The sequence below is a fragment of the Natrix helvetica genome (assembly GCF_964273705.1).
Source record: "Natrix helvetica genome assembly, chromosome: 1".
Lineage (NCBI taxonomy): Eukaryota > Metazoa > Chordata > Lepidosauria > Squamata > Natricidae > Natrix > Natrix helvetica.
Genome location: NC_138548.1, coordinates 246,318,653 through 246,335,110, shown reverse-complemented (window position 1 = coordinate 246,335,110; position 16,458 = coordinate 246,318,653). Strand labels below are relative to the sequence as shown.

The following is a 16,458-nucleotide window of genomic DNA, read 5'->3' as shown; positions in this document are numbered from 1 at the left end:
AAAATGGGTGAGGGGAGGATCGCACGTGCATGCGTTGGGGCGGGCGCGTATTGCATTATGAGGGCGGGCTTTCAGCTCGTGACGACAAAAAGGTTAGCCATCACTACTCTTGAAGAAGACTTCCAGTTTGCTTCATACTCTACTGCCTTCCCTTCTTTAGGGGCATGACTTTCTCCTCTTTCCCTGCTTTTCCTCGGCCTCCCTGCTTTTTTTGTCTTAAGGTGGTGGAACAATTTTTGTTTCTCTCTTTCCCTCTGATGCTAGAATTCTTTGGAGTAGTGAACAGTCTTCTGGCTCTAGGAAACGCCACCATGAACTCCCAGGTTTCTTATACCTTCTTCAAGTAAAAGGGGGCAAAACTGCAAACCTAAGGCCAGATTGATCCCCCGCCTTTGCTTGTTTCTCCCCAGACCTGAGGGTGCTTTCTCTTAGACTTTGCAGGCAGAAAATACACGAAAGTGATTCCCTCGAAGTTTTAGGTATATCTTTTTACTGAGACTTTAAAATGTTGGTTTTAAGTCTGCTTTAAGTACGCTGCTAGCTGCTTGGAATCTTTTTAAAACAGGAAAATGAGATTAAAATATTGGTAATAAATGCATGAAGTGTTCAACGTACAGTTATTTGCAGGTGTTAATGCCTTTTTTTTCTCATATTAATAACTAATTCCCATCAGTATTGCCTCTCCCCCTTCCTGCTCTCTCCTTTTCACCAGTTTCCTTTTCTCTTTCCATCACAGTGTTGATGTGTTGTCAACAGATGCAGCATTGTGAAAAATTGCTCGAAAAAAATGCATGCTGTCATTCCATTACTGTGGCATTAACCTGAGAGAAGGTCTTTGTGTTGAGTGCAATTCATTTGAGCAGATGGCTGCTCGTTCCATGTTGCCTGCCCTAATCTACGTTCCTCCCTCCCTCTAGAAAACCGACATCACTGAAGAGTCCTTCTCTGCCTTGGCCAGCAGTAAAGTCAGACGAGTGTATCTTATTGGCAGAAGGGGTCCCCTCCAGGTGGCTTTCACCATAAAGGTAAAAGGAAAAAGGAGGAAGGGTAGTTCGCTAACAGGTCTTGACATCCAGTATGGTTGTTCATTCTACAAAGACAAGTTCACACTAAGACAGAAATGTGTAAGAAGGGCCCACTGAAGGCCCACCCAACTTCAAAGTGTTACCCTGAAGCCCTCCGTAAAACTGCTGCTGACTACCGTAATTGACAATACAAACATTCTGAAATACTTAGGGAAATAAGCACACGCATCAGGGGTGAAATGCTTCCGGTTTGCGCCGGTTCACCTGAACTGGTAGTAAAAAATACTAAAAAATTTTTTTTAAAAAAGTTTCAACGATCGCACGTCGCACAGCCGATCTTCGGAACTTTTTTTTTTAAGCATTTTTTTTTTACTACAGGTTTTCTGGAAACGCAGGGGGGAGGGTGTCTGTTTTTGCTCCCAGCAGGCTTCCCTGAAGTCTGCTAGGCCAAAAATGGGGGGTGAGGGGTACTGAGAAAGAAAGAGAGAGAGAGATAAAGAAAGAAAAAGGAAAGGAAAGGAAGGGAAGGAGGGAAAAAGGAGAGGAAGGAAGGACTACAAACCTGACACTAGATGCAGCTTCAGAGGATAATCCAGGGTTGGAAGGGACCTGGAGGTTATCTAGTCCAAGCCTGCTCCAGCAGGACATTGTTAAAATAAATTTCTGTCTTTTGATCCCCCAGTTACATGACTACATAACCACGCCCACCAGGTCACATGACCCTACCAAGCCACGCCCACAGAACCGGTAATAAAAAAAATAGATTTTACCACTGACATGCATGTATACCAGCCCAACAAGATAGACCAAACTAAGAAATGGATACAGTTCAGATCTACATTTTTTGTATAGTGATAGACTCTGCAAGTCTGAATGTGTTCCCCCACGATCACGTTATTTTTGTGTGCACTAGGAAGAGGTTTTTTCATATTACTTTCTTGCTGAGCTCAAGATCCTCTTATCTGACTGTTGCACTGATAGCAGCTCTTCCTCCTGTTTGCTCAAGGTTCTTTCCTATATCCTCTGCAATATATGACTATTAATTATTTTCACTTAATTGTTCTTTTTTAAAAAAATATTTATTAAATTTATATGCCATCCATCTCCCTGCCTAAAGCTACTCTCTTTGGTTCTGTTTCCTCTCACTTTGGGGAGACCAAGTGTAGCAACGTACCAGTCAAGGGACAAAAGAAGCATCCACATCGTGTCCCCTGTTAAGATCAGTCACTGCCTACGCTTTGGAAATTGAAGTAGCCCCATCATATTGGATGCTCAAGCAGGAAGTGAATGTACTGCTCTGAATCTAATGAATTTAGTTCATGGTTCTGAAGGAGGAAAAGATGACCAAGATTCACTTCATACTTGTTGATGTGGTAGGAGTGCACTGTTCTTCTCAGGGTTGTTTATGGCACCTATGCAGGGGCAGGTTCCGGATTCTTCTACTGCCGGTTTCTTTCAGGGATGTTCTTCAGGCTCGTGCACGCTTTATGCTGGCCTAGTAAAAAAGCAGTAGTAAAAATACAAGATGGCGGCACCTACAGCGCCGCCAATAGAACCGGTTGGGATGCGTGGGTGGCCGAGTTACTACCTACTTGGCCAAACCGGGCCGAACCTGTGCATCAGCTCACCTGATTGAAATGGTATGATGGATGCCTACTATGTGTATCATCTTAATTTGTTTTTAAATATCTTATTTTGCTTTTAAAGTACTGGTTGTAGCTGCAAGGGTTAAGCAGAGTTAGGAAATAATCTGGGTGGGTCTTCTGAGCTTTAAACCGTTGGCTGTTATTTCAGGATTCAGTCTGGGTGTATTGGGTGTATTCCAACAATAATGTTGCAGGATCCAATCTGGGACACGTACACTCACCTTCATTCACCAAAATTAGGAAAGCTTTAGATCCAGGCATGCTATAATAAGGAGGTTTTTCTTTTACTCTCAATTATCCCTGCCCAGGTGACCTTATCTAGTCAGGTTTGGCTGGTTTTGGAAAACTAAACCTATCACCCTCTCTGTGTGTCAATGTCAGCCTCCCTGCATCACCTACCCTTTTGCCTTGTGTTTCTGTCTCTGAAACCTTCAGGAGCTGCGGGAAATGATCAACCTACCCAGTGTTAGACCTTTCCTGGATCCTGCAGATTTCAGAGATCTTGGGGATGCCATTAAAGGTGAGGATCAGCTAAGTACCTGTTGATAAAAGTAGCATAAACTAACAGATGAATACCTGGTGTCAGCTAAATCTTCAGTCCTTGCTTAACAACAGTAATTGGAACTGGAATTTTCATCACTAAGCAATGCAACTGTAAAGTGTAACATCACATGACTGCATCACTTAGTGGTAGCAATCCCAACAGGCCCTGTTCTTGTTAATTGTGGGTTGTGGGCAGGGGTGAAATTCAGAAGGTTCCGACAGGTTCTGGAGAACCGGTAGCGAAAATTTTGAGTAGTTCGGAGAACCGGCAAATACCACCTCTGGCTGGCCCCAGAGTGGGGAGGAAATGGGGATTTTGCAGTATCCTTCCCCTGGCATGCCCACCAAGCCACGCCCACAGAACCAATAGTAAAAAAAAATGAATTTTACCACTGATTGTGGGTCATTAAGTGAGCACCTCCTCACAACTTCCTGTTAACTTTCCACATGCAAAGTCAATGGGAGAGCTGGCAGGAAGCTTCAAATCCTAGGAGGTGCTGGTGAAGGAGGGTGTGCAGGCTGCAGAAGGGAGGGATTGCCACATGCAGGAGTACCTGCTGTGGGTACATGCATGTTCTACAGATCCTGGACCTCATAAACCATAGCCATATTTCTCAAGAGAAAAAGTCATGTTGGTGTGAGCGATTTAGAGCAGGGGTCTCCAACATTGGCAACTGTAAGCCTGGCGAACTTCAACTCCCAGCAAAGCTGGCAGGGGAATTCTGGGAGTTGAAGTCCGCCAGGCTTAACATTGCCAAGATTGGAGATCCCTGATTTAGAGGAACTTGCAACCTCCCCTGCTGGCTTCCCTGTTGTCTTTGATTGTGGGAAGCCAGTAGGTAAGATTGTAAATGGAAATCACATGACTGGGATACTACAGCTGTGGTAAATGCAAGCCAATTGCCAAGCACCCAGATTGTGATGGGTGGGCTAGAATGTCAAAGACCAGTTGTAAGTACCACTCATTCAGTACCATCATAACTTTGGACAGTCAGTAAATGAGTGGTCGTTAATAAAGACCCATGGTCCAAAAACCATTCCCTTTAATTATATTCTTTAAATGGGAGTTTTTATTCAAAAGCTGGGTGGAGTTTCCTTTTTCCATCTATTGGGTTGTTATCATCTGGATTGTTTTCACTAACATATTTTTATTCACAATTGTTATATTGCTTGTAAAGTGCCAGGAAGGTTTGAAAAACAGGATTGAAAGACAAATAAATTGCAATAAATTATCTACAAGGGTTTTAGGCTTCCCTAACTGAGATTGGTATGGTAGATGGCTTAGCCAAACACATCTGAAGCAGGCCAGGTTATGGAATAGGGCATTATTTCATAACTAAAGAATCAGGTTGCTAAAGTAATATTTTAAAAGGCACAATATTGACACAATTGTTGTGCCCAATTTTTAAAACTAGCCATCATAGGATTTTGATCAGTTACAAAATGTTAGCCTTTATACTTGTACTTCTACCCTGTCTCATAGCAGGAGTTTAAAGAATAGCCAGTGAGGAGGAGGAGAGAGTCACCAGGAAGAATGCAAATAGGCCCATATACCATATTTTTCAGAGTATAGACGCCCTGGAGTATAAGACGCACCAAGGTTTTGAAGAGGCAATTTTTTTAAAAAATTAGGTAGGTAGATAGAGGGATAGAGAGGGAGAGAAAGAGAGAGAAATACAGTAGGTAGGTAGGGAGAGAGAGAGTAGTTAGGTAGATAGGTAGATAAAGGGGGGGAGAGAGAGAGAGAGAGATACAGTATGTATGTAGGGAGGGAGAGTGGGTAGGTAGGTAGGTAGGTAGGTAGAGGGATAGAGAGAAATAGAGAGAGAGAGAGAGAAATACAGTAGATAGGTAGGGAGAGAGAGAGAGAGTAGATAGGTTAGTAGGTGGATGGATAGAGAGAGAGAAAGAGAAAGAGAGAGAAATACAGTAGGTAGGGAGAGAGAGTGAGTAGGTAGGTAGGTAGGTAGATGTTTCCAGGTGTATTTATCCATGTACTGGAGAAGGAAATCGCTGACAATCTGCAGCATCTAAGACTTTGTTTCTGCTGGCACAGCACTTGATCAATGTAATTCTCATCAATCAGTTAAAGAACCTTCCAAAAGGGGGGGGGGGGAAGGTTTTGCACTCTGCAAACCTCCTCAAAATGGCCCACTTTTTGCAAAAAGGGGGCCCGTTTTTTTTTATAGAAAAGACATGAATAACCTTGGGGGGGGGGCTTGCAGAGTGCTCCTGGGGGGTGGGAGGCCATAAATGAGCAAAAAACAGCCCGTTTTTCACGAAAACAGGCCCATTTTTGTCAAAAATATTGCATGCATAGCCTTATGGAGGCTTATAGAGTGCTGCTGGGGGGGGGGGTAAAAAACGCCCCGTTTTTTGCTAATTTCTGCCCTCCCCAGCCCCCCGGGAGGTCTCTGAAAGCCTCAATAAGGGTATGCACGGCCATTTTGGTGAAGGAGCGGGGCTTCAGGAGTCAGAAAATACTGTATTTGGTGTATAAGACACACCCAGATTTTCAGCCTTTTTGAGGAAAAAAGATGCATTTTATACTCCGAAAAATCCAGTAACCACTTACAGATATGGAAATGGTCAAGGAGACAAATGGAAGGAAGGCCATGCTTCCTCTTGTCCAAGTGACTGGAAATTCATAGATTTGCTTCCTTGCTTAAAATTAAATGGAGTGAGGAATAAAATCTACACATTACTTAAGGCAGAGATATTTCCATACATCAGTCCGGGGGAAGAGTAAAATTGTCTGGCAATCTCCTCAAAGTAGTCTCGTGCCATACAGTGTATTTGGGCCTACATTTGTCACCCCAGAGCTATAGCATGAGGAGAAACAAATCCCCCAAAACTGTGAAGGCACAAAGAGAAGCTAGGTTTCCATGAATGAAGCAATTTGGATTAAGTGAATTATGGTAAAGTTCTGTAGGCTTCCTGATGTTGCTGAACCACAAATCCCAGAATCCTCCTCTACCAACCATTTATCATGGGAGTTGCTAGGTGTTACTGTTGGACAACATTTGAGAGTAAAGGTTTTCCATCCTAATGTGGTTTTGATTTTCTCCTCAACTGTGCTTGAACAAATCAGCAGGAATCTTAGATGTGTCATCCAGATGGGAATTACTAATGTTTTGAGTTAATTCAGCAGCCAGGGCCTTGAATAAGTTGGTTGTTTTATAATTTATAATTTGGCCAGTGTGATCCAGGCCAAATGAAAGCAATTATAATTTAGTCATTGGGTGTAATGATTGATGCCAGACAAAAGCTCGTTTTATCAATCACTGGGAACATTGAAGATTCCATGTGAATTGTTATGAAGGGACAGATTTGTACAGCAGCCATTTTTGAAATGGTTTAGTGCCCTGTGTTTTTTAGTGAGCCAGATGTATCTCCTAGTTTCCCCTCATTTTCCACCAGAACATCTCTTGTAATAATAATAAACTGCCACCTGTGTTGCCTGGTTGAATTGCAGTGTTTTGAACATGCAGTGTGCTTTGTAACCTTGGGAGAGAGCTGGGACCATTCCCTGTCTGAGGTTTCTCCACAAAGAGCAGGTTTTCTGCAAATTGAATTGAGGGTGGGGGAGGTGAGGATCAGAGGAGAAAAGCCGAAAAGTATGTGACAAAAAGTGCAGGTGTACAATGTAAATTGGAACAAACTGTAGATGGAATGCTTTTTTCAGCAGGGTTAGGTAAATTCTAAGCTTAAATTTCTGTATCAGCACTGAGCTGTCCTAAATTGCCTTTCTTCTTACACCAGTACAGTTTGTGCTAATTTATTTCTCCGAATTTCTAATTTCAAAAGCCAGGCTTCTTCTCTTTGCTTTACATGTAATAACCTAAGGAAGAATCTTTATGTGGACTCAATGGTTACATTCTCTGCCAGTGATGAATTGTCAGTTTACATGGCTTTCACTGAGAGAGGGTAATCTGGGATTTTTTTTCCCACCACACCACCTCAGTGGACTTTATTCATGGTGACCACTCATTTTTGTGTTCTGGGTACATCATTTAGCATGCTTTTGTCTTCTTAAATAATTACTTCCTAATGGAAGTAATTTTTACTTCCTAATGGAATTAGTTTTTCTCCTTCTCCTTTTCATACATCCCCAATTACAAAATAGGCAGGAATGAGCTCATAAACATGGCCATTTTTGCTCCTTTCTGCAAATGTTCACTCCTCACCACATAGCACACATTAGCCCTACCTTTCTACTAGCATTTGTTTGTCTTGAAACACTTCCACTCATTTTTCTACCTTTAGTGCATATTTTGTCAAGATGTGCAAATTCATAATTTTTGCCATACACCTTGCAATTGCTCATCATTTTTTCTCTGTCAAACACAACTACTTTGATTGTATGTTAATACGTCAATTTTTAGACCTATGCTCTTCATTGCCTCATCCAACCTATCTAACATTCACCAAAAATCATACAGGTTCTCAGTCGAGAACACGATATCTTCTGCGTATAAATGCACACATTCACATTGCCAGTCAACCCAGCTCTAACTTCACCACAAACATTCCTTGTAAAAAACAACAACCCACAATTTCATTAAATTTCAAAAATAAAAAAGTTAAAATACAAAATTGCAACACAAAGGGAAAAGTGGGTGGAGGAGGACAACAGGAAAAGTTTAAAAAGTGACATACAAACACACACCAAAAATAACATAGGAAAAGAAAGGGAGTGAGGGAGTGAGAGAAAGGAAATGAAAATCAGTGTCGGACCTGCCTCAGCTTGAACCTCTAAGTAAGAACGAACCTTTAACTCCATTTGTTGAGAAAGATATCGTTTACGTGAAGTCAAGTGATCCAGTAATGGATCGCCAGAACTCCCCATATCTAATTTTCCCCTCTCTTAGTTGCCTCCCATCACTGGCCTCTATACATTTCCAAGCTGCTTGGCCTGGAAGCCCATCTTAGAGAATTACAGTGAAGTTTTTCCCCCTAGAAGCATCCCCCTTCCTATGCACACACACACCCTCTCTTGAGTTCATGGCAGCTGATACTGAATGGTTGCGTTGTGAGGTGGCAGACTTTTTTCAGGTTATTCTGTTCAGCATCACTCACACAGTGGTAAACTCTGCCTCCTGGAAAACCCCTTGTTTCCCAATCCTTTTTTAATTTTCAGACATCCCAAGACCAAAGAAACGCCTGATGGAGCTGATGACCAAGACAGCTCTGGAAGAACCACCCGAGGAAGTGGGTGGCCGCTGGGCTTCAGCATCCAAAGAGTGGAGATTGAAGTTTCTGCGCAGTCCAGTGGAAGTGTTACCCACCATGGATGGCAAGAGAGCAAGAGCAATCCAGTTAGCTGTCAACAGGTTGGAAGTACGATCTCAAACATTTTCTGGGCCTTCAGCCCTCTTAACTTTCCCCTTGTCCTTAATTTATCCCTTTAAGGTTGGCAACAACCTCCACACTAACACCTTTTTAGCAATAAATTAAATATAATTTTATTTTCCCACTCTAATTAGAAGTATCAGGGTAACTGCCTGCACTCTGCTTAAAGGGGAGGCTCTCAGGATGTGTCTATATGTGTCTCCAAGGATTCATGTTCTGTGTAGCATTATGGAAATAACACTCTCTGTTTGTTTTGCATTGATAGGAGGGTGTCCTGATAATAAAGCTCCCAACATCTAGGAGGAGAATTAGCTAAGAACTGATTTGCAACTATCTTTTGTTAGACTCCATAGCATCTTAAGGTGGGCTTCCATTCCATTCACTGTTGTGGCCTGCCGGCGGCCAGCAGAGCTAGCAGCAGATTCAGACAGTGAGGAGGTTGGGAAGGAACATGGGCCGGTCCTGGAGTCTAGGGAAGGCTCTGATGAGGGCTCTGTGTCGGAGGCAGAGAGGGGACCAGAGCCGCATGCCAGTTATCAGCTGCCTTCAGGGTCAGACATCAGTGAGGCAGACAAACAGCTGGAGCCTGTTCCCAGTGTGCGCATGCGCAGAGTTGCCAGACGAAGGGAACAGCTAAAGAACAGGGGTCAACTTGGGAGTAAGGCACAGGTGGATGATGAATGGCGTCTCCCAGAGGAAACAAAAGAGCAGCGAAAGGGAAGTGGAGTTTGCAGGAGACAATTAGTTTGCTTAATTGGTTTGTGACCTTCCGAGACTCCTTGCCAAGTTTTGCAGATATTGGCCTGTCAGCTCTTCAAGCCAGATAAGGTCTGTGACTGTAAATCCTCCTTTGAAAGACTTTGCTGGATGTGAATGAGCAGAATTCACAGTAAATTAATAAAAGGGGGTTTTGTCAGGATAAGGAGTTTGCTTCATGCCCTCGGGAAGCCTGGGTCAGAACATTCACACTTCCTTGAATGCTATTTAAACAAGGGGGTTACCTGATCGTGCAACTGGTTTATAGGATGGTCACCCTAACGTTGTCCTTCTATGTTTTTTCCCATTCCTGGACTGTGCAGGGAGCAGGAGATGCCATGAAAGCAGTTCCCACTGGAGAAATTGAGGAACTAAGGTCTGGCCTGATTTTTAGCAGCATTGGATACAAAAGCCTTCCAATAGATCCTGCAGTGCCCTTTGACAGCAAGCGAGGTGTTATTCCCAACAATTCAGGCAGAGTTCTTGGGGTACCAGGTGAGTAGAACTTGTGTTGTGCCAGGTAGTAGAAATTGGTGTGATAAAAACAATGGGGAATCAGAGAGTTCGGCTACAAGGCTGAACGATGAATGGCCAGCATGTATTATTGGGACTCAGATACACACCTATGCTATCCACTAAAGAAGAAAAAGAATTTAGTCTTTCCAGACCTCGTCTTGTATACAGCTAGTGCAAGTATAATTGAATGATCTTCTCCCTGGCATTAGCAGGATACTTTGAATGAATGTACTACAAGAAGTTATCTGACCATTGTTTGGATCTGTTCAAAATAAAGCACTGGGTCTCAATTGCCTGGTTGGTCATTATGTTTTCCAGGGCTCTATTGCAGTGGCTGGGTAAAGAGGGGACCCACAGGTGTAATCATCACAACTATGAATGACAGCTTTGACACAGCCCAGTCTGTGCTAGAAGATCTGCAGTCCGGTATCTTGCAGCTCTCCAGTGGCAAGGAAGGCTTTGATTTAGTGAGCCGCATTCTTCAATCCCGAGGTTTGTATGTAACATATTTTGCAATTGCCTCTTTGTCTCACTAATATCCTGTTTTCCAATCTTTTTCTTACGTATTTATTCAATTTTTATCTTCAAAGATAAAATGCAAAACAAAGAGAAAGAGAAAACAAACTAACAAACATTTGACACCACCACCAACAAAAAAAATGTAGAAAAAATATGGATTTTGAATACATCGATAACTAATATTAAACATAAAAAAATCCACCCCACTGAATGCTGACAAAATTAAATAGAAAACTGATGTATTCTCCTCCCCTCACGTAACAGGCCTGCAAACAGTTATAAAGATTCCCATCGATATTTTAAAAAAATTATATTACATAAACAGATGTCCCTTATGTGGAAAACTAATTGTCTAGTAATTGAATTGATCCAATGTCTGTTCACTATATGCATGTAAAAAGAAAAACACCAGTCTACAGGTAAAAAGTAAAACTAATCTTCAAAATCCCTCTGTTAACCATTTGTTATTGTATATAACATGTAGAAAGTCGACAAACAACTTTCACTCTCTTATAAACGTGTCCAATCCATTGTTTCTAATCAAAGCATCTAATTTTGCCTTCTCTGCCAATTCAGTTAATTTTAAAATCCACACTTCAACAGCCGGCATCCCCTTTTCCTTCCGATGCTTAGCATAAACAATCCCGTTTTCCAATCTTGTCAACTTTAAGGTGTGTGGATGTCAACTCCCAGAATCCCCCAGCCAAGGTTGGGAAACCTTGTTCTAACGCACAGTTGAGGAATCTGTGGCCAGCAGAATGCTACTAAAATAAACCATTAAGTGGTGGTGGTGTTAGTTGCAAAGTCATGTCCAACCCATTGTGACCCCATGGACAACGTTCCTCCAGGCCTTCATGTCCTGTACCATCCTCTACCATTTAAGCTCATGCTGACTGCTTTGGTGACTCCATCCAGCCACTTCATTCTCTGCCATCCCCTTCTTCTCTTGCCCTCAATCGTTCCCAGCATCAGGCTCTTCTCCAGGGAGTCCTTCCTTCTCATTAGGTGGCCAAAGTATTTGATTGTCATCCTCAGGATCTGGCCTTCTAAAGAGCAGCCAGGGTTGACCTCCTCTAGGACTGACGGTTTGATTGCCTTGCAGTCCAAAGGATTCGCAGGAGTCTTTTCCAGCACCAAAGTTCAAAGGCCTCATTTTAACTAGCTACCATTGAGTAGCTACTTAAGAAGGCTACCATTAAGTAGCCTTCATCATTGTCTCTGCTGGTGGAAGCTCCTGAGTTTATACAACTGGAATGTGACAAGTTCCCCACTTTGTATTAGTATTCTATGATGAGTGGGAATATCTGAGCTAAGGATCGCATTTTAACGAACTGTAAACCTCAGTGGCACCACATTTGCACAGCTATCTTCATTTTGCCTTATCCAGAATCCAAATCCCTATCTTAAATGTTTTGGCAGGACCTCCTAGTGTTGTGACAAATGTCTTTGCACTTAGTCTGTGCTCACTGTAACACTTTCAGGTTGTTTACTTTGTATTGTTGAATTGATATTGAAAGTGGGAATCCCCCCCCCCCCCAAGCTGTCTTGAGGAGCTTGTGTGCTTCTTGAGTCTTAGAACTGATCTCTCTGGATTTTGCTTCTTTGTCTCAAGAAAACATGCCTGCTTGAGGACACATCTTCCCAAATGTCGTCCCCAGGCTTTGCTAGTCTCTTTAGCTGCCCGTTCAGATAAAGGGGTTGGGGATGGGGGGTATCAACAGAACATTAGACAGGAATGCTATTCATGTGAGATTTTTCTAATGACAAGGTATTTTTGACTTTTTGACAGTTTCCTCCTCTGATTTTATGTACTTACGCTTACGAAAATCTTTGCTTGAACCTCTTATGCCGAAGTTACCTCCTGAGGTTGTAAGCTGCAATCTTAAATAAACATTTTAGGGATTAAGCCCCTTGCTTCCGTGGGGTTTATTTCTTTCTGCAGATTTGCATAATATCCAGAGATTGGAATACCAGAGGGATGAGGGTGTCCCTCGGAGCACACAGTTGATATTGCTACCTAGGTAAAAGACAGCAGAAAGTGATTGGCAGTGCCTTGGCACATGACAGATTTTCCACCCAAGTCTTTATTTCCTTGCTTTCCCCCCACCCGCCTACATAGGAGGACACAGACGTGGTGCATTACTGTGAGAACTAGGTCTATATAAAGCAGCGGTTTTGATAGGCTTAGATATGTAAGCAGATTGTCCTCCAGAGAATTCCGGGTTGGATGATTTCACAGTGACATGTGAAACCTGGAAAAGGCTCAGAGGAATAGAGGAATCTCTTTTTGCGGTGTGGTTGCATTTGAATCAGCTTTGCTGTGGCCTTTTCCTAGTATATCTGGGAACATGTTTTAAAGCCCAACTGGGTTTTTTTAAATTGTCACTTTATTTAAATGTTTTCAATTAGTGTCTTCCCTCTAAATTGATTCAAAATGTTCAAATGAACCAAAGGCAATTTCCCCCTGAAGATAGAGTGATGGTATTAGAAGAAACTTTCCAGAAACGGTTAAGTGATTTGATTTGATTTGACTAGGACTTTTGAGTCTGCCTAGTCCTTTGTGCGGAGAGTGTGTCTTTAATTCAGAATTTGATTCTGAGGAAGCCTCAGCACATCTGAGGGTTTCTGAGGCGCGTGTGTGTGTGTAGGTGGGTGTGTTTAATTTGGATTTTGATCTGTACTTCCCCTTTCTCTGACAATTAATAGGGGTCCACCCTGTTTCCTTTTCGGATTGGGAGAAGATTGATGCTGTTGAAGTGGCAAGAGGCAAATTGTCCGGAAAGACTCGGGAGAAAATAGTCGATCAGGAGGAAATGATAGAATTGATTGGACAATGAGACTGGACTTGCTCAGGATTATCAACACAATACTCCTGCACAATTCAAAGGTTGCAACAGATTGTGCAATCCCCTTTCGTTCCTCTACAGATATGCCACCAACAATATCTGATGGTTTTGAATGTCTACATTGGTTGGGGGTACCAAAAGCTATGGATTTCATCTATAGTCTGGTGCATCCATTATGTTTTTTGATCTGGGGAGCTTTCCGTTACTCTGAAGATGCTCTAAGCAGCTCCCAAAAAGGAGCAGTTCTCCTTTTAGCTTGATCCCTGTAGAAAAGGGGAGGAAGAGCAGATGAAGTCTTTCAGGGTTTCATTTTCAGGGATTTATCAATTGGTGTAAGTGCCTTGTCTGCTTTTGCAATGATTTGAGGTTCGTTTTGTAGGCTAGAGATGGGATTGAGAGTGGTGGCCCTGCTCTGTTTTATTCCCATCTCAACTCCACATATACAAACCAGTTGAAGAAACTTCTGCACATGATTTCCACCACAATCTCTCTCGTCACTGCATTTCTACTGGACTTTTGCCATTAGATCTGATGCCATGACAGCCTTCATAGAAGAATCACAATTGAATTCGCACAGCATTCCACCTGGGTTCGTCAGCCTTACAAAGGCTTGAAGAAAATTAAATGAATACAATTTGTAGGTTGCTTTGAACATTCTGGATGTAAAGGTGACAATCAGTGCTCCTCTAGAGGAAAGGGGGAGATAAATGTGGACTTCGTAATCATGAGGATAAGTCAGAGAGGAAAGGCAATATCAGTCACTCTTCTTATTAGCTCTGGAATTCTTTCCTACTCACATCCTGACTTAGTTCTCCAATTGTGTATTGTATAATCATTTTTAAAAACAAAGCTTTTTCTCAAATGGTGAACCTGGGTCAGCAATCTAGACTTCAGTTTGTTGCCAATCATAAATCTTTTAGTCACAACATATGCTGCTTATTCTACTGCTCTTGCAATTTAAGGAGATAGAAAATGCAGAGCTGGGCTTCACACAGTTGACTGGTTCTTGCCAGATTCCTGTGCACACTAAGTTTTGACAAGTCCTAGGAAATCAAAACGAAATAGCTTCTTTTTTCTAGCAGTTCAAACTGAAGTCGGGTTACTGTTAACAGATAAAGTAGCATACATGTGTATGCAATAGGCTCACTCCTAAGGAATAGCATAAAATTCAATAAACTATAACTGAGCCAACCAGTCCATTCCACTACTGCAAATATGAATGTAAAAGTTTTGGAATGTAACTGAAGAGAGAATGGGTTTCACATCTTTCCCCACTTCTTATTTGTCTAAAAAATGGTTCCACATCAAGAAGCAACCATTTCCATCCATTCTAGTTCAGTTACTTCTTAGTTGCAGCAATTAAGATGGAAAAACCTGGCAAGCTATTTTTTTTATTTATTCATATTGATAATTCAATTTGAAGCTTGAGATTAATACTCATACTGGAAGCTGTAGCAAAGAGCAGAAAAGCAGTCTTTGGGGCCTCTAACTTTTCACATTTGAGATAGTTGAACATCGTATAAATCTATTCAATGGACTTAAAACCTTTGAACTGCCCTTATATTACTAGCTGGGGGCTCCTCTGACCATCCAAAAACTGGGTGTCCTCTCCTTCCAAGATGAAATTCCTATGGTCCATCAACTTACTTGTCCTGAATGTTCATTAGGTGGCGCCATGAGGCTATACTATGACTTACAGCCAGCAAGAAAGTTAGATGGCTTCTAAAAAGTTCGTGGGAATTTCTGAAGTTTACTTAAAAGTCTGCCTTCCAGCAAACCTGATGCCCTCCAGATGTCTTGGACTTCCATCTTCTATAATGTCTGGTTAGTATGATTTTTGGAACCAGGAAGGCACAGGTTTGGAGATTGATTGACCCGCTATAGACTCTAAAGTTTTTTTTTAAATCCAGACTGGCTGTTAAGGGAAGGTTTGGTCTTCAATCTGCTTTCTGATTACAATTCCTGATACTGGAATGAGGATTCTGCTTTCCTTATCTATTGCCATATTGACAGCGCTTCTAGCTTCCTGAAGAAATGATAGTGTACCAAATTGGGGGGGAAACAGGTAAGGAAGATGAGTAAAGGTCTTGAGGGATTCATGTTGGGCATTTGTCCATTTGAAATTTACTGCAGAACCATATTGTCCTGAATGCCTCAATCTTCCTCCTTGGCTTCATGACCCTCATTTCTTTCTCTCCTTCTTAAACAATCTTCAATCACCATTTTGTGTACTGAAATATAAACAGCCTCTCCCTCCTCAATTTTACATTGTTCCCTGCACAGTTCAAGATGTCAAAAAAATGCAATGTTTTGTCAACCATGATTTTGAAGACAAGGTGACCTTTTGTAAGTGTGACTAGACCTGTACTGTAGACGGGGCAGATGCTTCATGGCCCTTTGGTTCATTGACCAGGTGGCACCACAGTAATTTCTCTCCCAATTGTTCTTTCCTGTAGCATTTTTTTTCTTCAGTTCCTTTCATCCCTTTACCATTCCCTTCCTCTTGTCTGTTCCTCTTTCCTTCTGCCCTGGCTGTCTCCTTGGGTCTTAATTGAAGAGTCTGAATCAAAATCTGATGTGTTGCATAGTTAATTTTAGAACGTTTGAAATATCCATGCTTATCATTTGGAACTGTCTTCCCATATGGGTCTTTATTTTGTATTATTATTAAAAATTGAGATGGCAGTGAGATGAAGACACACAAACTCACCTAAGGAGGCCCAGACAAAGTCTCCAAATTGCAGAACAGTACAATAACATCAGACTCAACCCCCCATTCATTTTGCAAATAATGCATATTTACCGGCTGGCAGATGATGCGTTGAAGGGGATGACAGTAAAACCAAAGGATAAAGCTGATCATCCTGCCTGTAGCAATGTGCAAATCCCCCAAATCGGAATTATATAATTTCATAGGGCATCACAAATGATGTCACTCGGGCAAGATAGGATTGAGGTTCTGCACAGCCAAGTTTATGATGGGAGGTTTTGCTGCCAATGCAAGGAAGGCTGGATAATATTTTAACCCAGTAGGAAGGAAAGGGCCATAAAGAATTGGTTTTGTGGAACAGTTGCCACCGAACTGGGAAGCTTCTGAGCTTGTTCTGGATGCATAATAGCCATGAAAGCAATGACTTCCATTGTGCTAAAATCTGGGTATTTCAAACCTTGGTTGATTTATTTACATATTAAAAAGCAGTAATATAATCAACCCAGCACATCTTGATGGGTCAATGTGGACCACTTGCTGTGGTT

General features: G+C 42.0%; 1 protein-coding gene across 1 annotated transcript in view; it reads left to right on the top strand.

The window, feature by feature from the left end:
- Positions 1-15,258, top strand: part of FDXR (ferredoxin reductase) — a 42,071-nt gene extending 26,813 nt beyond the window's left edge. The window contains exons 7-12 of the mRNA XM_081969370.1: positions 918-1,025; positions 3,107-3,191; positions 8,355-8,554; positions 9,646-9,817; positions 10,157-10,330; positions 13,064-15,258. Coding sequence (XP_081825496.1) covers positions 918-1,025; positions 3,107-3,191; positions 8,355-8,554; positions 9,646-9,817; positions 10,157-10,330; positions 13,064-13,194 — 870 coding nt within the window. The 3' untranslated portion in view covers positions 13,195-15,258. The remainder of the gene's footprint in view (positions 1-917; positions 1,026-3,106; positions 3,192-8,354; positions 8,555-9,645; positions 9,818-10,156; positions 10,331-13,063) is intronic.
- The last annotated feature ends 1,200 nt before the right edge of the window (positions 15,259-16,458 follow it).